The sequence below is a fragment of the Gadus chalcogrammus genome, chromosome 18 (genome assembly GCF_026213295.1).
Source record: "Gadus chalcogrammus isolate NIFS_2021 chromosome 18, NIFS_Gcha_1.0, whole genome shotgun sequence".
Taxonomy (NCBI): domain Eukaryota; kingdom Metazoa; phylum Chordata; class Actinopteri; order Gadiformes; family Gadidae; genus Gadus; species Gadus chalcogrammus.
The window spans coordinates 10,920,168-10,943,926 of NC_079429.1; the positions used below are offsets into that span (position 1 = coordinate 10,920,168).

A 23,759-nucleotide genomic window follows, 5' to 3' on the forward strand; every position below is an offset into this window, starting at 1 on the left:
GACTTTTGAGAATTAATTTAATTTACACATTTAAACCGTTGGAGAAGGGTGATTATTTTCTATTACCTTCATTCCAGTGACTATGAAGAAATTGAAAAAACTACAGGGATTTTCTTTGCATGGTGCATGTGTATGTAATAACGCGCATATCTTAGTAGAGGGCAGTATCGACTTCAGTGCGTTGTTGAAACTACAATTAATGTCCCGAGAGCTCGCTGGGCGCGTTCACAATACAACGATAGCGAGCATGGTTCAAACAACAAGTCTAGGCGAATGAGTGTTGATGTATTTGTATTATAAGGTAACCTATGTTTTTAAAGTTTACCCACGGTCGTCGCCAATTAAATATGTCTTTAAATAAATCAGATCCGGCGAATAAGAAGCCATTGCATAATCTTAATTAGCTCAGCGATTAAAACAAGCTTGTTGACTTCGTCCGGATGAAGTGACAGAGTAAATTTGAAGCCTCTGATAGAATTCGATATGCTGTAACATTAATCATTCTCATTTTCACAAATTTTCATTGAGAATATATCCTTAACTACCTTCTGTTTACACCGTTTACCCCCGACACCACCAGAAACAGTGAAAGAAGGAATGGCAGAGTGGAACGCTTATTACCACAATGAGGAAGAAGATGAGGACCAGGAGGAGGGAGAGGAGTCGGGAGGTATATGTAAACCTTATTCATTCCCCACTATTCATTTTGTGTTTTTTTCTGAGACATAGAGCCGTCTTTTATTGTTATGCCAATGGAAACCTACATTTACACTTTGGCTTTCCTGTCTAATTCAAAGCTGTTGATTGAGTTTAATAAATGTGTTAGGCTTTCTTACTTGCAACTTGCAACGTGAACTAATTCCAGTTGGTCAAAATCATACGTTGTAGTATTAATCGCTAACACTTTCCAATGTTTCTTTTGTCTTGTTAAGGAGACTTTAAGTTCTCCGGCAGGGACAGCTTGGTATTTCTCGTCGATGCCTCCAAAGAGATGTTCATTAAAGGGGAGAATGACGAGCCCTCTAACTTTGACATGACCATGCAGGTAAACCTCACTCGCTGGGAAATCACAGATTAGTATTTACATCTGCATTTACATTACATATGGTTGCCTGGGTGTTGTATCGATAGAATAATCTTGTTCTTCTTTCCATCACAGTACTTACATATTGTCTGTGTGATTTATCGATAACGTTGCACCATAGATAACATTTCTACTCCTCTACTTTTCCTCATCTTCATCTTCTTCCTCTCCCAGCCACTTTATCACCGTAATTCAGTGTTATTTTGTTGGCCTGTGTGTGTGTGTGTGTGTGTGTTTACTGCGCCTGTGTGTGTGTAGTGCGTGCGCAGCGTGTACACCAGCAAGATCATCAGCAGCCACCGGGACCTGGTGGCCCTGGTGTTCTACGGCGTGGAGCAGAGCAAGAACCCCCGCAACTCCTTCAAGCACGTGCACGTGTACCACGACCTGGACGAGCCCGGTAGGACCGCTGGAGCCACACACAGCCACACTCTCTGTACCGGGGTTTGCGTCCTCCTTGCTGCGTTACCACAGCATGTGTGGTGATTGATCGAGCCGTTTACAAGGCATTGCAGAATCCACCCTTCAGCCGTGTCCCGAGTGGGAGGCTCCGACCAGATGCGTGATGGATGGATGGAGCACTCGTCACAATCGACATCACTCCTCCGGGGAGATGCACCCTTATGACATTTATTGGCTCGTAACGGATGTTTATATGCTAATGTACGACAATAGTTGTCCAATTAAATCCCACCTCCTCTCACTTCCGTCCGCCCTGGACATTGACAGGGGTTTCAGTCAGAATTGTCACACATGCACTTCCAGAGGGGACGATATATCTATATATAAATACATTTAGAAATGGAACAGAAAAAAAACATACCACCCCCTCCCCTCCAGGTGCGAAGCGGGTTCAAGACGTGGAGGCCCTGCGGGGGGACAAGGGGGCCCGCCTGGCGGAGGAGACCCTGGGCTGCGGGGGGGAGGCGGAGACCTCCCTGGGCGACGCCCTCTGGTGCTGCTCCAACCTCTACAGCGACATCAAGCTGCGGCTCTCCCACAAGCGGCTCATGCTCTTCACCTGCCGGGACCAGCCGCATGCGGGGGACAGCGCGCGCGACCGCCAGGCTCGCACCAAGGCCGGCGACCTGAAGGAGACCGGTAAGGGGACGGCGGGCCGGGGAGGACGCCCCCGCCAAGGCCAGCATGGCGTTAATAGTGGCCGTTTTTGCATGAGGTCCAGGATTACGTCGTTTTCGGTCAGTGCCGGCTCACAAGGTTAAGGCACAGCAACTGAATTTTGTTTTAGTGGGAGGGCAGGATAGTGTCGTGGCTGGGTTGGTTGAATGAAACGTTCTACTTGGGTCGATCCCCGATCCATTCAGAATGCCTACAGGCGTCCTTGAGCCAGATGTCCTTACACCCTACACCTGTTCACATTAGATATTTTAGAAGGGCAGGATAGTATCAGTAGTGTCGAGGTTGATCAACGCCGCTCGTAAAGGTTCTTGGTTCGATTCCCCATCCCAGCCAGATGCATCACCCCTTCCCGCTGCTTAATGACCTGTATCTGGGTTCACTGTTACTGGCTTTGGATGAAAGGGTCTGCTAAACGACAAAAGAAAAGCTGTTGATGGCAGTAAATTGGTCCATTGAAAGAGTGTATTGAATCTAACCGATTGTTGTTGTTGTTGTTGTTGTTGTTGCCAGGCGTGGTCATCGACCTGATGCACCTGACGAGGCCGGGGGGGTTCGACGTGTCACTGTTCTTCCGCGATGTGGTGAGCCACCAGGATGACGAGGACGAGCTGGGCCTGCAGCTGGAGCCCAGCCGCAAGCTGGAGGACCTGCAGAAGAGGGTCCACGCCAAGGAGCAGAAGAAGAGGACCCTGGCCAGGTATGGACACGTCTGAGGGTCTCCTGGACACCACCCCTACTCCCCTGTATCTGCAAGTCAGACCCCTTCAGCCGCTCCTTGATATCATGTTTCTGGATGCCAAGTCACTTTGGATGAAATGATTCTGTCACAGTTCTGCAATAAGCCCAAATTGGCGGCATGTGCGACACAAAATACAGCCGCGCAATAACAATTAATTTTATTATGCACAAATGCATAACACTATTTAAGAGGATTTTGTTTTTATTAAGCCAAACAATTTTTGGGGTTTAAATAGTTATTTATATACTATTTTAATACATATATATATATAAAAAAAAAAAATCGTTATGACTCGAGGGATGTGATGTTTCAGTGATGAGCACAAAGCTGATTCATTAACACACACACACACACACACATGCCCCTAACTTGTAAGACTTGGAAAAAGAGTTCTCTCAGAACCCTGGACTCAATACTAACGGTATAATTCACATTCTTGCCGCAGAGATATGTTCAATAACCAGTCCCCACTACACTGCTAACATGACATTACAATGTGACCCGGTGTTGCCTTGACCGACGGCTGGCTCACGCGCCCTCACGGCGTCACCCCCCCCCCCCCCCGCCCTGTGCTGCTGCGTCCCCCAGGTTGAGCCTCTGCCTGGCGGAGGGGATGAACGTGGCGGTGGGCGTGTACGCCACGGCGGTCACCACCCGCAAGCCGCCGCCGGTGCGTCTGAACCGCGAGACAAACGAGGCGGTACGCAGCAAGACGCGCACATTCCACACCCAGACGGGCAGCCTGCTGCTGCCCAGCGAGGTCAAGAAGGCCCAGGTAAACGGGCTCGCTACGGCGGGTGTGTGTGTGTGTGTGTGTGTGTGTGTGTGTGTGTGTGTGTGTGTGTGTGTGTGTGTGTGTGTGTGCGTGTGCGTGTGGCCGCAGTGCTGTGTTCGATTCCCCCCGACCTGCGACCCTATGATGGCATCTTATGTCTGTTTTCTCTTTGAACCCGCTTTACAGATTAATTAATTTGCTGTGTGGTCCGTGAACGTAATTATAAAAGTTGAATACATTACACGCTACAGTTTAATGAATCAAAGAGAGCGCCCAGGTAAAGCATTGGGAACCATCAATTATTTTGCAGCCTGACAGCTTACAGTGCTTAAGTGTCTAGGATACCATGGCAGATTTTAGCTAGGGGTCTTGACCAGGTGCCAAAGGAACTAACCATTCACCATACAGAAAATCCATCCGAACATCGACCGTGTGTGTCCAAAGGGTGCTCGTCCTGCCTCACCCTCCGGCGTTGTGTTGCCCCCTGTGCTGCAGATGTACGGGGAGAAGCAGATTGTGATGGAGAAGGACGAGGTGGACTCCATGAAGAAGTTTGAGGACCCCGGCCTCCACCTGATCGGGTTCAAACCCATGGACAAGCTGAAGCTCCACCACCACATCCGGCCCTCGGTCTTCCTCTACCCAGAGGAGGAGCAGATCACAGGTGCACTCTCACTGGACCACCGCACCGCCCTACACCAGCCCTAGCCCTGCATTCAGGCAACACAGATCCAAGCTCTCTCTTGGTGTTGGTTTGACACTAGAATGTGAACGTCTAGCCCAGGGACAGACTGGCACCTATCTCAATATTAAAAGCATTTATTAACGAATCAATTCAATTATAATTTCTGCCAAACGGGCCGGGTCGGCTGGAACCATCTATAATCCTCCAGAGCTCGCTCTTCCTCCGCGGTGTCTGTGTGTGATCCTTCCTCTCCCCCGTGCCGCAGGGAGCGCGTGTCTGTTCAACGCCCTGCTGAAGAGGTGCAGCGAGAGGCAGGTGTTCGCCGTGTGCCGGTACATCCCGCGGCGGAACCACCCGCCCCGCTTCGTGGCCCTGGTGCCCCAGGTGGAGGTGCTGGACCAGGGGCCGATCCAGATCACACCACCAGGTACCACACACGCCAACCAACCACGACCGTGGCAGTGCCAAGCATTAGACTCCGTTCACTCTCATAATATATATAGAGGACTACAAAGATGGCTACATCTATGGAAATATGGCAGGTGATGGTGCCTTCAAAACAGTCAGTTTCCGGGAATTTCGGAGGTTGGGACCTTAAGATCGGAGGAAATCGCCTCGAACACTCTGTTGGGTCGGAGATTTCCCTCAGAACTTTGTTTCCCTCAACACTCTGTTTTTCCGGTTTTATTTCATAACCTACGAACGTTACCTGAACACTCTTATTTCGAAGAAGGGAAGGTTTGCGTAAAGACGCGTAGGAGCTTCCGAACCTCCGATCGGCTTTGAAGGCGGCAAAAGCCTCCCTGTGGTTTATGCATCCTAATATGATGTCACATGTGGTTGTGTCCATCCACCCAGTTGTATGATGGCCACATCGACCTACCAGTTGGAACAGTCCAGTCCACTGGGAAGGCTGATGCATCTGTCCCACATTTGGATTTGAAGATTTGGTTTGGATGACACGAACATGGTGTGTAGTGAGTGATGTCATGTCCTCTGCCGTTTTGCGTTCAAGGCTTCAATGCGATCTTCCTCCCCTTCGCCGACGACATCAGGACTCTAGATCTGCCCCCCTGTCCGGGAGCCAACAGCCTCCAAGTGCAGAAGATGAAGGAGATTGTGTCCAAGATCCGCTTCAAATACAAGTAGACATCTAAAGAGCCATCTAGAAATACAAAAGTTGATGTTAATCTATATGGAGACTGTAAAGGAGTACACACAAATAATATGATGTACCAAGTCATATAAATGTGTGTGTGTTTGTGTGTGTGTTGCAGGAGTGACTCTTTTGAGAACCCCGTCATTCAGCAGCACTTCAGGAACCTGGAGGCCCTGGCCCTGGACATGATGGCCCCAGAGAACATTGAGGACTTCATCAGTAAGATCCTTTTACTCTACAGTACCCAGGCTGCACTGTGGCTTGCTACAGGCCAGCACTAAATGTCACTCCAAGCAATCCCTGCTTCTCTCTTTGCTTTCTCTTGTTTGTTTTGTTCCCTCTCCCACAGTATGTCCCTTCCTTTCTCTCCATCTTTCTCCCTATATTCCTTTCTCTCCATCTAAGTCTGCTCTTTGCTTTAGTTGTCTTCCCCATCACTGTCATTCTCTCCAGCTTTGCCACACATTCTCGTTCTCTCTTCTGGCTTTCATTCCTTTTTCACCCCTCACTTTGTTATCCCCACCAACTCGCCCACCCTCCCTCAGCCCCCCTCCTCTCTCCTCTCTGTTGCTCGGACCTCCCTCCACCCTCCCTGTTTGACGGTTCCTCTCTCCTCTCCTGCCTCCTCCCAGTGCCCAAGGTTGAGCAGATGGACCGGCGTCTGGGCCCACTGGCCCAAGAGTTCAGAGACCTGGTCTACCCCACGGGGTACGACCCAGACAGCAAGCCAGCCTCCAAGCGCAAACCCGGTACGAACACGTCGATTCTGCCCTCGAGAACCTTCCCTTTTACCGCCAGGTGTGGTGTTGATCGGCCGTAGCGAGCCATTTCAAATTGGACCCATATGGTGACGTCACATGTGGGCGTGTCCAGATGTATGATGGATGGCTCGGCCAACCAGTTGGTACGGCCCACTAGGTAGTGCTGGTTGTTAGATTGGTCCATCATACGTCCTGGTGCACCCTCCCATCTGTGATGTCACTACAGGGTCGATTTTGAAACCGCGTGCAATTGCCAATCCGCATCACACCTGGTGGTAAATTAGGGGCCTTTTCATGGCTTTTTTCTATTTACTTACAATGTGGGCCCCTGAATCCAAACGAAAGTGTTGTGCTTGAACAAATCCTTTTCATGCCGAGAGTTGTCCTTGAGCCATTGTGTTGGGCTAACCCAGTATTGAGTCATCCCCGCAGCCGAGTCTTTTTAAAAATTGTACTCGCTTTATCATCACGTGTCTTACCATCTGGTTTTTGGGTAGCGGACTTCCTCTTCATGCTTGCAGAGAAACACATGTTTATAAATGTTTGAGAGTTCAATATACGCTGAACCAAAAAAGTAAATAGCTCAAGGAAAAGTCATCGCCTCTTTCAAGTTGGTACCTGAACAGCCTTTCACAGTCAGAATGAATGACACAAACCAACGAGACTGAATATCCAACCGGCAAAGGGGTCTTTAAGGGTTTGAAAACGTATAAGCTATCTCAATATTATTATGCATTTCAAAATAATTTATCATCATTCAGCGTATCGTCTTACTTTAATATTCTTCTTGGTTTGACTTTGCCTGGGTGTGTGTGCAGCTGACGGAGGGGGCGGAGCCGACAAGAAGCCCAAGGTGGAGCTACAGGAGGCGGACCTGAGGCACCACATCGAGCACGGCACCATCGGGAAGCTGACGGTTCCGGTGCTGAAGGACGCGTGCAAGCAGTTCGGTGTCCGCACCACCGGCACCAAGAAACAGGAACTGATCGATGCGCTGAAAGCCAAACTAGCCCCTTAGCACGAGAGACGTGGCTAAGCTTATGCTGCAAACATAAGTTGTTTTTTGCAAAGGAAATATCTTTGACAAAATAGATAGGAGAGTTGTTGTTGTTGTTTTTTATAATTAAAGAGTTCGAAGATGATGGGATGTTAAAAAAATGCGTTTTTTCTGTGTACCATGTTCTGCCCTTGTGTTGTATTCTCAGAAAGCACTATTCCAATAACATTGATTTTCCGTTCAGCCAGTTGTAATGTACTTCATGTTTTTTTTGGAACTATTAAAAGTCTGACTTTTTTTAACGAAATTACAAGCAGTGTTCCGCAATGTTTGAAACGACTGTCAACGATGCCAAACTATCAGTGGTTCATTTTTGTAACAGATGTGTGTTCATATGGAATAAAACCCCGCTTCCCAGCGTTTCGTTTCGTTTGTCCTGTAAAAAAGCATGCAGAATCGATGTCGGTTGTATGAACTTGTCTGATAACTAAGTGGGCCTAGGATTGGATTGGTTGCGTATTCTCTCATCAAGGTAAATAAAGCACACAGAGAGCCCGCTACGGCCCCAGCTCCTCTTCACACTGAAGAGACGAGAGCAGCAGCATCAGCCGGTATGGGGTGCGACTGTCTGGCAGACAGCGTCTGCACAGCCACTTCCACGAGTTGTCAAGATTGGATTACCTATATCGACGTTCTTTTCCCGGGTAAGGACGCATTCAAGAGAGGACAACGTTGACATGCATAAACGATTACAGCAAGTATATCTGTGATAAGTGAAACTTATGCGAACTTTTATAGACGTGTTGGGAAGAATATTCCATTATTTGAGGCGTTCAAATACAGATCGAACTTTTCTTGAAATGTGTATAATTTTTTGGGTGTATCCCATATTACGTTAAAACTTAAAACCCCATTGCTCTAATGATTAATCCCTTGCTGACCACATGATGTGTTCACTTCTCCAGACCTGCAGCTCCTCGGCAGCGGCTTCACTGCTGTTCTGGCCGTCTCTGGTTTTTCTTTCTACATGTTGACCCACGGTTCGTCCTACTCAACACCTAATCACCTAACATCACAATTCAGAGAGAGCGTGAATTGCAACTTTATTTCATTGACCAGCCTGATGTGAAGGATATAGTACAAATAACATGGGGTGTTAACAAGTTTCCAAAACATAAAATCCCAAATTATCTAAAATCAGTGATATGGACTTTCTGTGTGCATAACTTAGATCAGATGGCAGATTTGTCACTTCTGTACTTTTTTTTAGGGTTAGTCATACCCTTACCCACCGAGGCAACTGATTTCCACAACGTTATGGCTGTTATCGACTTGTCGGAGGCAAAGTAGGCCCACAGAGCAATGATAAACTTATGCAGAGTGAATAATTCACCACAGAGCCTCTGCCTCATCTTGACTGCCGCTTTACTATCCCCAAATTGAATCAGGCCCCCCCTTCCCCTCCCCCATAGTTCAGCAACATTGTCCCCCTAACCCAACACCTAACCCCATATACAGCCGCTGCCGGCCTTCAACATGATATGCCTCTGGTCTGGTGTGTTCCTCTCCTGAAAGGACCCTGTGCCCTACACAGACATCCCACGGAGCAATGCCTTCTGTATTGAGGCTCTCATGGCAAAAGATACCCATGGCCTTTGCTTGCTTGTACGCTTGGTCAGAGCCCCATACCATCGGCAACCACGGATAATGCTCCATGGCCAACCCCTCAGCCCAAAGTGTTCCGCAGGGGCCCCCGAAATAAATGCTTTGAAGACCACTCCAAAGCCCTGCTAGGAAATGTTGAATCCAGCCCTGTGCCTCCAAAGGGATTGCGTGTGACAGAGCTGCATGGCAGTTCGGCCTGCACCCACCTTGCAAGGGTTAATATACCACAGTGCTTTGACTCAGAAGAAAAACAGAACAAACATTTTGAGTTAAACTGAAAATAAACATATTCTAAAGAAAAATGAGGGTTACAGAATCTCACTGAAAATAGCCAGGCTTTCGAAAATAGGATAGTTTTTTACTTTCATCCATTTATGGATTTATGGAAGACAAACAGACACAGTATTATGCTGTGTCTACAGCCAATATCAGTGTCTGAAACACTACCTACCTATTGGCCATCCTGAAATAAGATCTATCCCTAACCATGGTGACTCAGCACAAACCAATGCTCATTTTGTTTGTTATTGTTGCATAAATAATCCAGTGCACTCGCACTGGGTCGCCAATACACCTCGTACACACTGTTGCCAGGCAGACAAGTTTTCAACTCGGGACTCGTTCTATTGAGCAGATTGTTGTTAATCTTTTTAAAACATTGAGTACAAGTTCCGAGTTCTTGAATTTGTTGAACTCCTATTACTACTCTGGTACACCCATAACACTGGTCTGTCTGTCTTTTTGTTTCAGGAATGCTCTCTCTGTGGAGCGGTGTCAGCTTTATTGTTGGAACCATCCGTGGTAATATCACATCAATGTGTCGTAATCATACGTTATTTCTAGTCATTTAAATAACAAAACACTGTGGTTGTGATTGCTTCCTCTTGTATTTTTCTATAGGAATATTCAAAGTAGTTACTTGGTCATCTAAACTTTGGCGTTTCTTTACTGGTGAGAAAACCCCTTTTATTGTCTGTTTACAAGACTGTCTACAGTTAAAGTTTTATTCCACCCTTCATTCCCGCATTGGTTTTCATGTCTCATGTGATCTCATGTCAAACGCGCTGGCCCCCTGGTTTCAGCACTGCTACAATACGCGAGGCAGTGCTTCGCGTCCGTCCTCACGTTGCGCCAAAACACCAGAGGTATGTCTTGTTAACCACCCTCTCACTCGTGGTGCCCCTCCTCTGTCCGCTCTGCAGGGTTAAACAAGGGCCACTCCTCCTCCTCCACAATCAGCGGGTCATTGAGCCTCAGCGACCCAGGCCTGAGGCTCCTCCTAGTGGGGCCCTCTGGCGCCGGGCGTACCCAGCTGGTGGACGCCTTGCTGGGCTGCACTGAGGACCGGGCCCCCTGGTCGTCTCCCTCGGGCGCCCTGACGGAGAGCGTCCGGCGGCGGGCGCTCGTGGACGGACAGGAGGTGACGGTGGTCGACACACCAGATCTGCTGGGCCAACGTGGGGACGGTTGGAAAGCCAGGGAGGCCCTCAGGAGCCTGCAGCTGTCCACCCCGGGACCCCATGCGGTGCTGCTGGTGATCCGGGTCCCGGGCGCTGCAGGATGTGTGGACCAGGACGCCGCTCTGGCCGTCAGGGCCACCCTGGCTCTGTTTGGAGCGGGCGTGGCGGGGCACGTCTTCACCGTGTTTACCCACGCCGACAGCCTTGCCCCGGGGCAGACGCTGGCCACGCTGCTGGGGGGCGACGCCGGGGGACTCAGGACCGCTCTCTCTGTGTGTGGCCTGAGGGCCGAGCTGGTGGACAACGGTGCGCACTGCCCCCCGGAGGACCGGAGGAGGATGTGCATGCGGCTGTTGGAGCGACTGGAGGAGATGAGGGCACTCAGTGGCCACTTCGTCCATGAGCTTCACGTGAGAGAAGAGCGCATGAAGGAAGAACTGCTCGCCGATATGAGCTCTGAGCTGGCGGGGAAACTAGGGAGCATGTAAAGTGTGTGTGTGTGTGTGTGTGTGTGTGTGTGTGTGTGTGTGTGTGTGTGTGTGTGTGTGTGTGTGTGTGTGTGTGTGTGTGTGTGTGTGTGTGTGAAAATGGAAGATACAAGATTCACTTGGGTAATTTTAGGAGGAACATTTTACTTTTTTCTTTAAAGGTGCAGTTTGTAGGATTTGGTGGCATGTAGCAAAGAGGTTTAACTGTTTAAATTGTATTAGTCTGTTAAAATTATAGATCATAGCTTACAAATAAAATATTGATCTTAAGATAAGATAGCATCCATTCCAGAGCTGTTTGTCTGTCCTGGGCAACTGTAGAAAACATTAAATGTGACATGGAAAGAAACAAAGAGTTCCTGGTTTGCCAGCATTCTTTATTATTATTGGATGTGATTTTATTGGCAACATAATAAAAATCATGATAAACCAGCCTTGACTACAGATATGTCCATGTCATTTTAAGCAACGAACTGGATCAAATGTTTGGTATTTCAACTTTAATTATATCATTGTTGTTATGCTGTCACTTTTCACTTTCGTTTATTGTCATACCATTTCTTAAGATAAACTTTATTTTGGTTTGCGGTCTTGCCCAACGTCTTATGTCAGACTTAAGCGTTTGCATGTCTTGCACGTTATATCCTTATCCAAACAAAAATGTTGCAAGGGGGGGATCAGTCAATAAATGCCAGCAATATAACAAAGTTAAAATCATTTTGGAAAAAAACTCATCAAACTCTACTTCTAGAATTAGATGTTATGTTTCCATTAAAGACACATTTTGTGGCGTGAAGAATACCTTTTTCACGCCACATTTGAGATGAAGAAAAATTAAAATCTAGGGTTTCGCAGTCCCTGGGGAGGGACTACAGTACGCACTTCGTACTGACGCAGGCTATGACAGCAAACATCAAGCCAATGGCGATGTGCGCATGTCCGTGTTGAGGGAGACTAGAGAGTGCTACACGGAAAAGTGGCAGAGACAAAGAACTGACCAACCCCAGGAAAAGAGGATATACCATTACCGGTTAAACGGATTGTGCCAGTTTAGCAACCGTAATATCTCACAAGAGGGGAGGTAAGTGGCTCAGGAAAATAAACGTTGATCGCGACTGGTTTATTACGCTATCAGACTAGTGTCACGTAGGGTCCCCAACGAAGAACCGAGAAGGCACGGACGATTTTTGGTTACTTTCTTGAAATTGTATGGTTACTTGTGCGTTGAAGAACATACAGGTTCGTTTACCCCAAAGGATTCCTTAATTCTAAATTTGAATTGTTGGTTGAGGCGCTGTTAAAACAGCCAGCTGCCAAACAAGCTACGGGTGTCCAATCAGAGAGCAGAGCAGAATATGTTTACCTTCCTCACGTTTGTCTAAGCTGATTGAAGTAGCAGGCTGTGAAGCCACCGAGGTAGCTTTAATGCTGTTACCTTGCTTAGTCATTGACATCAATAAGACCAGGCCCCCCACCCGTATCTTTTTCTGTCCTTCTCTCAGCTGTTTTCAAACCACCTCTTTCAGCATCAGCATCTCTCTCACTCTCTCCCTCCCTCCCTCTCTCTCTCTCTCTCTCTCTCTCTCTGTCTGTGTGTTTGTGTGTGTGACTAGTTCTCTCTCTCTCTCTCTCTGTTCCAGCGGTTCTCTTTCCTGGTGGTTGCCCTGTGGAACAGAAAGAGCTGTCGACACACGCTGGCGATAGAAGAAGCGGAACACAGAGATCAACTCAAAGGTGTTCTATGGTGGAGTGAGCATGACTTGGACGATTGTCTGCTCGTCCGTCAAGTTTGACAGGATTACAATTGCTGTGAAAAAACCCTGCTTCTTTGGTCGGTTAAGCTTTTGAGGTTACGCCAACCACCGACGCCGAATAAAAAAAACCCAGCTTTTGTCTTCAAAAAATTATAACCATAACCTTTACCTTTCTAGAGACACACGCATACTTTTTGAGGACCACCACCAGGTGTGCTCTAATAGCGCAGCCCCATCCCCGCCTAACCCCAAATTGTCGTGGCTTGAAGTTACCATGGCAATTGTTAGAAAGGCAGCAGCAGCAGCAGCATCAGCATGGATGTTCGCGGGGTGGTTGTGAGGGCGGTGCAGTGGGGGTGAAGGTGGCTGCCGGGCGGCCGGTGGGTGGAACCAGAGATGGGCAGCGCTCCCTATTCGGCCAGTGAGTGGAAGTGCAGGGGCCGGGGGGGGCTTCAGGACCTGGGCTGTATGCCCTGGAAGGTCAGCAAGCAGAAAACAAACGCCACCACACCTGGGTCAGGTGGAGGAGAGGGGATGCTGGGGGGGTCGAGGGGGGGAGGAGGAGTTGGTGGTGGAGTAGGACGAGGAGGAGGAGGAGGAGGAGACGCGGAGAGGAGGACGAGGAGGAGGAGCAGTAGAGATCCCAAGGACTCCCAACAGCCAGATCTATCCTCTTCCTCATCCTCGTCGCTCACGCCGTCGGCGGCGCTCACTGGCGACCCCCCGGCCCCGCCGCCGCCGCCGCCCGCCGCCGTTGTCATCTACCACGAGAAGCAGCGGCGGGAGCTGTGCGCCCTGCACGCGCTCAACAACGTCTTCCAGGACGGCACAGCGTTCAGCCGCGACGCGCTGCAGGAGATCAGCCAGAGGTGAGGGGGGAGCTCACCGTGGTCGGCCGTCTTTGAGGCTCAATGCCGATCCCGACCAGAAGCTGTTTGTTTTCGTGTCCTTCCTCTGTTCCATTTGCTTTCTCCCTCGTACACTCTCATTACTAGTAGTAACATCGTCAGCTATATTGAGTTTGGCCTGTATTAACATTCACCTGGATGTCTACTTTCTCTTTCTCTCTCCCTCTCTCCCCATCGTTTTCTTCCTCTCGCTCCCTTTCTCTTGTTCTCACTCGTTTTGAGGCATTTTCATGACTGTGTGTTATTTAATGTCGCTGTCTTCTTCTGTTTTACTTGCATCCGTGCAGACTCTCTCCCAGCACTCTGGTGACGCCGCACAAGAAGAGCATGCTGGGAAATGGAAACTATGACGTCAACGTCATCATGGCTGCCCTGCAGACGCGCGGGTTCGAGGCGGTGTGGTGGGACAAGAGAAGGTATGGCAGGGTCCAAGCAGTCGCTCAGAAATGATCGTTTTTCATTACTAGGGTTAATCCAAACTCCTAACCTTCTTGTTTAGTCAAGTTAAACATTTAGCTTTCAGACACGTCAACATTGAACATGTGTTGGGACAGGGTAGTCTCTTGTCTAAGGTTGTTCCACACCCAAAATAAACATTGATCACTGTAGTCATCCACGCATAAGGAGGCCTTACCTGCTTTCCATGAGCTTCATCTAAATAAACGGTGTAATGCTTTGAATAAAATAATATTAATGAGCTAATAGAAAACGGTAACCGTGAGTGCCCTTGGCCCTTTGTTTCGTAGAGACATCTTTACTTGAGTCAATCAAGTCAACATTTTCCCTTTTTCCATGAGAGCTATTTTGGTCTCTGTTCGCTGTGAAGGAAAAGAGAACAGGTTCTGAGGAACAGCTGCTTGTGTATCGCTTATTTTGCTCATGTTTTTTTTCTTGTTCTGAAAAACAACAACTGCAAAAGGCTTTGTCAGGTTTTGTGGGGGAACCAACAAAATGCTTTCCACTGAGTGAGGACATCTGGAATGATTGTTTAGAAATCACCACTGTTGATGTTTTTTTTATTGTATGGTGTTTTCACTTTCAACTGCCAACTGATGATTACATCATAAATCAGCTGACGTTTGTATACGTGATGGGAAACAACATCATTAAAAGCATTTCAGTTCAGGAAGGAATTAACATCACTAAGATAAGAAAATAGGAAGATTGTCTAAATAATTTAAAACAACTGTTTTGAAAGGATTTTTACCGTTTTTATTTCAGTGTTTTGTGCAATGTGCATTATAACACATGGTCAGTCCCTACATTTAAATGATTGTGAAGAGGTATGGGTCAACTATGTAGTGAGAATTATAGAGCTTAGGTAAAAAATAATAATAGTATTAGAACTACTTGAGTTTATAGGTAAGCACTTCTTCTGTATAAAAATCGTTTTATCCTCTTATTTCCTTTTATTTCCTGGTTCTTTACTTCCACCACAAACAAGCTGTCTTAAGTCTTGATTGGCTGAGAACAATGAAACAGGAAGATGTATTTCTGATTGTGAGCGACAATCAGCAGAGACCAATTACTCAACTCACTCAGCTCTCTGTGACAGAGACACAATAGGCACCTAATCTAGGTTCATCATTATCAGCACAGAGTCATGGACTCAGTGTGTAAACAATGGCCCATATCTTGTTTTTAAAGTGTTCAAAGGGTTGGATTATAGATAGTTAGACCTGGACACAGACCTGGCATAAGTCTCCCCATCAAAATGTTGGTATTTGCCATGTTCTCCATCATAAGTGCTTACATTTCTATTGCATCAGTGGTCAACCGGTGGTAATCACACGGTCTGTTTGATGCGCCGTGAGCCCCATTGATTGTCACATGTACGTTACCTTCAATACCTTGGGACATCAATATATTGAGTAAACTTTGTATGCAGACGCCTCGTAATCATCGACAACCACATGACTGGGTATGCAGTGCAGCTTTAATACGTATGCCGGATGGTTGACAGATTATTGGCAATAATTGTGTCAGGGGGTGTGGGGGGGAAGAGAAATGGACGCATGGGAACAGGCGGTGGCTCATCCCTTTCAAGGTCACACCGAAATAAAACGGTTTAAACAGGTTATGCCTCCAGCATTGATTATCTAGTCAGAGCTTGCCATTCAGCTTTCTCATTACCAGGGTTGATGGCACCATAGGGGGAAATATAATATCTACCAATATCCGTATTGGATTAAAGGTATTCACCAAGACATGTGATATCAGTGCATCCCTGATTTAGGATTTTTTTTAGATCGTTAGCTTTGAAGTAGTGACTTTGCCTGTATAGAAGACACAACACATCCAGTTCTAGGATGCACCCTGACCGGTTTCGGCAATGGATTACGAACCTAGTCTCCTGGAAGCTGAACAGATTTTCTGCTCCCCGTTGTTGTGCAGGGACGTGGGCAGCATCGCGGTGGCCAACGTGACGGGCTACATCCTCAACGTGCCGTCTAACCTGCGCTGGGGCCCGCTGCGGCTGCCGCTCAAACGCCAGCACTGGATTGGCGTGCGGGAGGTGGGCGGAGTCTACTACAACCTGGACTCCAAGCTGCGTGGCCCCCACCCCATCGGCAGCGCGGATGAGCTCAGGTATAGTGTGTGTGTGTCAGTCTGACTGACTCATTTAGAAACTGTCCTTTAAAATATATTAAGCTAGTTGAGAAGCAAAACAACTTTATTTTGCAATATGCAGCTAGCTATTATGTGCGGGATACTTATAACAGATGTGTAATAGACCACTGTGTCGCTATGTTTTCATTGAGATGAGGACCAAACATGGGTCACGCTTGTGTTGTGGTCAGCCTTTGAACGCTGTAGAGTACCTAAAGGGTGGAACCACCAGCCGGCGTTCACACTGGGAGGGTCCCAGGTTTTGTAGCGGCAGGAAATGGAGTTGCCGGTGTACGTACCGAGGCCCCCAGACGGCCGGCTCCGTCTTTGTTGACGTTGGACGGGACTTTAAAGAAGCAGCCAGACCGTATTCTCGCTTATCGCCACTGTGCTCTTTCCTCTTCACTTTCCTCTTTGTTCAACGGGACAGGAAGTTCCTGCGCCACCAGCTGCGTGGGAAAAACTGTGAGCTGCTATTGGTCGTCTCGGAGGAAGTGGAGTCACACCAGACCTGGATGTCCCACAACAGTGGAGCAGAGTGAAGCGGCCAATCCTATCTCACGCTGGTGTTCAGGACAGGCCGAACGGGCCAATCACAGCTTTCGATGAAGAGGAAGCAAGGGTTGTGCAGAGCCAATCAAAAAGATGCACAACGGCGCAGACGATATTTCTCCTGCTTCTGGTTTTGGTTTGTTTGGTTTTGTTTTGGGTTACAGTTCCATTTCTGGACTCTTGGAATCAATGACACCCAAAACAATGAAGGAAGCGAATGCCTACATTCAAACCTTACTCAAATCTTTATAAAGACATACCTACCTACCTACCTACCTACAGGGAGATCACTAAGAATCACATATTTGTAACACAAGTCAAATTTATAAGCGTATTATTTCAATATCTGGTATTGCTATGTTTTTTTTATATATATATCTATATACTGACTATTTTTAAATGTCGGTTTTGATTTATTTTGTACATCGTACAGCTTCCCAAAGTGCTGGAACTCAAGCTGTATGTCCAATGAAGCCATCTGTCTGATCTTCAAGCTTTCGACCACACCTATGTGTCTTCTTTGAGTCCCTCACTCTGTGGTTTTCTCTCTCTCTCTGTCTCTGTCTCTCACTCTCACTCTCCCTTTAGCAGAACCATGTCCTTCTTGACTCCTGCCTGTCGCCTCGTTCTCTCTCCCGCTACCTTTCGACATCCTCGTTCGCCCACCCTCGCCCAGTACATTGTATCGCACCTTCCTGCACCAGTCAGTACAGAGACTGCCCACACAACGGGGTGTTTTAATGCAAATGTTTCCAGTTTTCTTTTGTTTTTTATGGCAACAAGGCAATGCAACACCCTGGGCCAAAAGACACTCCCATCTTGTGGATGATTGTCTGTTCTTGTGAGATGCTGGGGTCAGCTCGAACTGAGCCCAGCAGCCCTTTTGAAGCCCCATAGGTCTAGAGTCCTAGATGTTTTACACCCAGAAAAATAAGAAAAGTGTCATTAATGGTGAGTTAAGTACAGGAGAACGTTGCTCCAAATACGTGTTGATGTTAGTGTCGTGCAGATGTGTCGTGGTTGGGTTTCGATGTGTGTCACGCTGCCAGAAGGGAAGTCGTCGTTTTTTATAGAGAGGAAATGTGGGTTTAGGTACCACATTGAGAACTATCTTGATATCCTACAAGTCCTGAAGGATAATATTCAAGTTCTGAAAGATAATGACTTTGGAAAGAGGAAGTTTGAAGTGAAAGTTTAGTGTGTTTTTGGATAGTTGGAGACAGATTTGCCTTGATGCCGGCTGTGATCATAGAAGCATTGTCTTAAGAGGAAATGTTATTCATGTACACACGGTATGTGTTCTTTCAATGATGATATTGGCCTTAACTTGTTTACATCGTAAATAACGTATGTTTATCTCAAAATGGAACGGTTTAGTTTCATTACCAAATCCTAACCCTAAAAAAAGGGCATTTTCAAGTACTACAATTTATTTTATATTATATCAAGGTTGTTTAAGTGTGATGCAATCAAAAGCTGGGATATTTTGTGGCCATCAGATTTTTCTTTGGAAGAAACTTTATTTTGGTCAGAAATGTGATGATTAATACCATTTATACGTTTTGAGGTTACAATGTCCAACTGAGCAGCAGGCTCATATCATTACACTAAGTGTTACAGATATAAGTGTGTTTAATGTTGGCTATGACATTCCTCCTCAATCATTGGTTCGAGAGTCTGTTTTCATTATGTCTGTTTCCCCTTTCTTTCCTTTTCACAGAAATAAAAAAAATCTTATAATGGCACTTTATGAATATCTGGCAGTGCGAGTTTTGTTGTATTTTCTGTTAAGAAATAGTGATTATTCATTGAATTCAAGGTAAAACGTGTTTTATTGTACTGCGGCTCCTCAAAATCATACTATAATGTGACAGGCGAATGCCAGCTGAGCTCCATCATCGTCGCTGCGTTGCCAAAGCGACCTGGAGCGCGCTTAAAGGGCGCGCGTCTGGTAATGGCACGTGGACGCGCCGAGAAGCAGTGTGCAGATGTGTCGCAGATTTGTAAAGTCACTGGACGACGTGCGGAGAGATCCAGGACGAGGAAGTACAGCGGAATCCTCGGGCCTTTGAAGTGTCAGGAAAACGGTCAGAGATCGTTGAGCGAAGCGGGGAGTGAGTGGTCGGCAGAAGGTAGAGGCTAGGAGCCGCGTTGGTAAAGCGTGGTGCGCGGTGGAGTGTACGGTCATAAACAGTTTGGATACTTTGTGACGGAAAAAGGCGCCACTTTTTAGCCGCGTGTGCCGCGTCAGGGAGATGGAGTTGTCAGCGATTGGAGAGCAAGTGTTCGCTGTGGAGTCGATCCTCAAGAAAAGAGTAAAGAAGGTATTTTATTAAATATATAAATATATATTGAAGGCCTAATTTGAACCATCATCTTAGTGCTGTAAACGGGACGTTGCTAACGTTTGATGAAAATGATTGCAACACTATTGCGATGTAAGGAAGAGAATGAAGGGCTATCCAGCTGCACCAACCTGGTTACTCATCCTCAATGTGGGCTACAGTGAAGTGGGCGGGGAACGGAGGGTATCCCTTTAAATAACCTGTTATTTACTTATTTATTTATCTACAAAAATAAAGTATTAAGAAGCCGCTTGTATATTGTTTAATGCTTAGGCAATTAGTTGTAATCCTCTATTCTTATTTACCCCCATAAACTCGCCAGTGAAATAACCTAATAAAACCAGAAACTGTGAATTGTTAGTTGGATAGTTATCAGCCAATGGCGGAATGATATTTTTATATTATTGAAAGACACACATGGAGAATATAACGGTACACTATCAAAAATAATAGCCCAAGGATGTACATAAAACGGTTTGGAAGCGCGCACAAATCTCTTGTGCGAATATGTACGCTAGATCACGATTCATTTCCTGAACAGGAGAATAAGAACTACAACGCACTTTCCGTTATGCATGTTTCTGGAATGTTCTGGAACATTCCCGTGGCGGGGAGAGAGTGTCGGGGAGAGAGTGTCGGGGTGAGCGACGTGAGCCCGCGCGCTCTGTCAGGTGAAATCCTGCAAGCGCCGTAAACAGTGACGTCAATTTACGCGAACAAATATCACCTTTGACTTTAAAGTAGACGCTGTCACCCACAACACTAGATGTCATTTGCTTGATGATGAAATTGAATGAAATGAGTGTTTGAGCTGGTAATTGATAATAATCAAAACACATTTAAGGATTCATTTTAATGGGGATTCTAGCACTTGTGGTAGCCTACTGTTAGACTAAATAATGAACATCATGGAAATTGTGAACACAGACAAAAACCTAAACAGAAGAAGTTAACATACAGGCATCAGCACCATACATTCAGAATGAGTACATCGGACAATATAATTGTGGTGTGTTCTTAATATTCATGTACATTCCACACTTTATTTCTAACAGGGCAATGTGGAGTATCTTCTGAAATGGAAAGGATGGCCTCCAAAGTGAGTATAAAGACACACACACACACACACACACACACACACACACACACACACACACACACACGAGGCTCCTTGATAAAAATATTAAGGACGACATCCAGTGAATCAAATGATAGACTATCTCAACCATTCAAGCGAAGGAATTCTTGAAAAAAATAAGGTGTGTCTCATGCTTTGCTCTCATTGGTTGACCTGCAGGTACTCCACATGGGAACCAGAACAGCACATTCTGGACCAACGCCTACTGCAGGCGTTCCAAGAGAAGTGAGCAGAAACATGTGCTGTTGGACCGATGGAAGAAAACTGTCCAAGGGTGTCATTTCCTGAGGAAAGCCCACATCTGTATTTTCAGACAAAATGTTATCACAAAGAGTTATTGCTGTGTTTTTTCAACTCTATTAAGAACACAACAGGTGCCATTTGGCAACACTAAGCAACATGACATGTTAGGTTAGGCTATTAGTACCCTATGTTGTTGTCTTCAGGAGTTTATTGTTTTATTTTAGAGAGCAGAGGGATCGAGTTGTGGGACACAAGAGGAAAGTGTCAAAGGTGAAGAGACTGCTACTCGAGGTAAATAGACCCATCACTGATTCAACTTCATGCATGTTTAATGTCCATGCGTATAATCATGCATCATCAATCCAATTATTATACTTATATTTGTCCAAGGGTGTCATTGCATATGTCCTGTTGATATGTTTTCTCGCAGACAGGAGACCTAGTCAATACTCAACTATGACAAGCCTCCTCCTAACGTTTAGGAGACAAACACAACCAGATTCATGGTTATTACTCATTGGACTCACTGTTCCTCTCTCTGTCTCCGCGCCACTGCATCATCCGACAGAACACCATCTACACAATGGACCTCCGGAGCGCCCACAAGGCCCCAGAGAAGCCTCAGTCTCGCCTGCGTCTCTCCCTGACCGGCTCCCTGGATCCCGGGGCGGAGGACCAGGAGTACGACCCCTGCAGACGGATGCTTCGCCCGCGGCTGGCCCATCAGACGAGTGATCCACAGAGGTCAAGCTCTCTGACCCCCAGCAGCGAGGTCTGGGGGGATGGAGATGACGAAGAGGAGGAGGAGGAGGAGGAAGATGAGGTGGAGGAGGAAGATGAAAGGCAAGTAGAGGAAGACATTGAGTTAGAGGAGGAGAAAAATAAGATCCACAGAAAGACGATGGCCGAGAAGAACGGAAACCTTTTGAAGGGTAAGTATGCCACTCAGATCCACTCAGATCCTCTTTAGCCAGTTCTACTTCCTGCTTTGCTTTTATCTTCAAGCAGATATCCGAGTAGTGTGGCTCATTGAGAAATTGGCGGATGAGCATTAATAGAAAGATAAAGATAGCTCACTTTCTAGATCATGTAGTCAAACGTGTGTAGGGCAGTGATAGATGCATGTTATGACATCATGTACAATGATGATAATGATATATTCGCACGCCTTTGCACTTGACGTTTAGAGATATATGGTACAAACTAAAATAGTTACAGAAGGTTTTGGCATGCATGCAAATATAAAGTATTAATTTCTATTTAAAGAAAATGTTTGTAATAATATTTTGTAAAAATTTGTTCCCCTTTAAACATTTTAAATTTCCAATTGTTATATCAAATGTGTACATTTATGGATGGATGGATAGAAAGAAAGAAAGTTATCTCTTTGTAGCTGTACCATTTTTTCCAAAATAAGATGATTTTGATCCAGGCTCATATTCAGGCTGAATACTGCAGACAGCGGCCTCCTATTTGTCCATTAGTAAGCATTTCAAAGCAAGATAAGATATCCAGGTCAGTCGAAAGTAACTCAATCACAGCCAACACATGGAAGGCTTGATGCAATCACTGGCTCACTGCAAACCCTACCTTTGTCTCTCTCTTCTCCTTTTCTCTGGCCACCGCTCTGATGGCACATTCTCTCTCTCTCTCTCTCTCTCTCTCTCTCTCTCTCTCTCTCTCTCTCTCTCTCTCTCTCTCTCTCTCTCTCTCTCTCTCTCTCTCTCTCTTCCCCCCCCCCCATCCAAACAGGACAAGACAGAGGTTGGAGCTCAGCCATCGGCCCAAAAGAGAAGCAGGTCAACAGCGGGTCCAAGAAGTCTTCTGATTGGACGCCGGGTCAGGTGTCGTGCGGCCCGGGGGAGGTGACCGTCACCGACGTCACCATCAACTCCCTGACGGTCACGTTCCGAGAGGCCCTGGTGGCCAAGGGCTTCTTCAGGGCCTGGGGCCTGGAGTTCTGAACCCCTCCGCGGAAGGAGTTGCTGGGATGGGTAGGGGTGGGGGGTGGGGTGGGGGGGGGGCGTGGGGCTGGCAGAGGCAAACCACTTTTATCCGTTCATTCCGGCTCTCCGATTTCTCTCTCCCTCCTGCTCCTCATCCCCCTTGTAGGATTCCTGGGTAGTGGCCCCCTCCTGTCTCTTACCCTCTGGCCGCTCTGTTCACCCGATACCGTATTGTAGGTTGTGTAGACGCTAACTAGTAATCCGGGAGTAGCATCCGTCCGTGCACTCGCGTGCGTACTCGCACACAAGTCACACTAATATCCATGAGTGGTTGACGCGTATCACCTGTGGTGTTCTCGTATGAGTTTCAGATTCCTTTGGATGATGGTGCAGCCGTCGCAATGCATGCCTGCCCCCTAGTCCGCCGTATCAATGTACTGATATACGATAGTCCGTGTTTACCCTGTATCCCTAGGCCAACTTTGAAAACCCTACGATGGCGGCGTTTGATGTCTCGTGTTACGAATATAATCCAGAACAACGCAAGGAAAGGCAAGCCAAACTATACCTTGAGAGGCTTAGGCACTTGCACTGAATTCATACACGCACCCCGTGAAGCTCTTTCACACAGATGGACTTTTTTCTGTTCAGTGTTTTCCAATACAATCGTGTGCTTCAAAAGGACTTTGACCAAGTTTCACACAAACAGAGGCCATCGCACTAAACCTGAGAGCTTCCCTTCTCTTCCCTGTCCATCTGGCCCAAGATGGGATGACTTGCTGTGGTGGTGATGATGGGAGCTGATTCTGTGATGGGCACCATGGTGGAATTTCCCTTGGGGCTCTGCGATTGGCATGGTGGCCGGTTGTTTATATATCTGGATCCAAAGGCGATGGCTCAGAAGGTGGTGAGCCAAACCCTCGATGACTAGGAAACCACAAGAAATGTCTTCACACCTCTTCATCATGGCCTTTGTATGTCTGTGGAGCAGATTTAGGGCTACACCCCCGCACAACACACTGAACATACAGACACACACGCACACACACACAAAGAGATCTAGATGCAAACCCCAAAACTGACTGCAGTAGGGGTCAAGGAAGATCCTCCCAAAATAAGCTACCTGTTCCTTAAAAGTGTAATGTTTAAGAATAACATTTTAAAACAGTCAACAATTAATTACATGATCACCAGAATGTAAAGAATTTGCAGTTCTGACCTTATGTCAGAGACATCTATTGTGTAAGAGAAATGTACTTAAGTTGGCAGCTAGTACCTGCCGTATCGTATGGTAGTACCATTTTGTACCT

At 46.8% G+C, this 23,759-nt stretch overlaps 4 protein-coding genes across 5 annotated transcripts; all 4 read left to right on the top strand.

Moving 5' to 3' along the window:
* Positions 1-194: 194 nt before the first annotated feature.
* xrcc6 (X-ray repair complementing defective repair in Chinese hamster cells 6) lies at positions 195-7,756 on the top strand. The gene is made up of 13 exons (XM_056576590.1): positions 195-301; positions 581-670; positions 933-1,045; positions 1,343-1,484; positions 1,925-2,185; positions 2,735-2,921; positions 3,552-3,738; positions 4,234-4,402; positions 4,689-4,850; positions 5,439-5,568; positions 5,701-5,801; positions 6,215-6,331; positions 7,162-7,756. Exons 2-13 carry the CDS (start codon positions 598-600, stop codon positions 7,359-7,361), a joined length of 1,842 nt encoding a protein of 613 aa, XP_056432565.1. The 5' UTR covers positions 195-301; positions 581-597; the 3' UTR covers positions 7,362-7,756.
* LOC130371003 (GTPase IMAP family member 7-like) lies at positions 7,752-11,377 on the top strand. The gene is made up of 5 exons (XM_056576593.1): positions 7,752-8,044; positions 8,306-8,380; positions 9,756-9,806; positions 9,906-9,956; positions 10,208-11,377. The coding sequence occupies exons 1-5, from the start codon at positions 7,954-7,956 to the stop codon at positions 10,951-10,953; spliced, it is 1,014 nt and encodes a 337-aa protein (XP_056432568.1). The 5' UTR covers positions 7,752-7,953; the 3' UTR covers positions 10,954-11,377.
* Positions 11,378-11,870: 493 nt separating this feature from the next.
* Positions 11,871-18,555, top strand: josd1 (Josephin domain containing 1). 2 transcript variants are annotated; one of them, XM_056576596.1, is made up of 5 exons: positions 11,871-12,034; positions 12,567-13,576; positions 13,903-14,031; positions 16,010-16,204; positions 16,656-18,555. In XM_056576596.1, exons 2-5 carry the CDS (start codon positions 13,104-13,106, stop codon positions 16,765-16,767), a joined length of 909 nt encoding a protein of 302 aa, XP_056432571.1. In that variant the 5' UTR covers positions 11,871-12,034; positions 12,567-13,103; the 3' UTR covers positions 16,768-18,555. The 2 variants fall into 2 exon arrangements, with proteins under 2 accessions (XP_056432571.1, XP_056432569.1); XM_056576594.1 differs by having other exon boundaries at positions 12,594-13,576.
* Positions 18,556-18,736: 181 nt separating this feature from the next.
* Positions 18,737-22,486, top strand: cbx7b (chromobox homolog 7b). The gene is made up of 6 exons (XM_056576597.1): positions 18,737-19,101; positions 20,178-20,221; positions 20,420-20,485; positions 20,728-20,794; positions 21,072-21,435; positions 22,256-22,486. The coding sequence occupies exons 1-6, from the start codon at positions 19,033-19,035 to the stop codon at positions 22,465-22,467; spliced, it is 822 nt and encodes a 273-aa protein (XP_056432572.1). The 5' UTR covers positions 18,737-19,032; the 3' UTR covers positions 22,468-22,486.
* Positions 22,487-23,759: the final 1,273 nt, after the last annotated feature.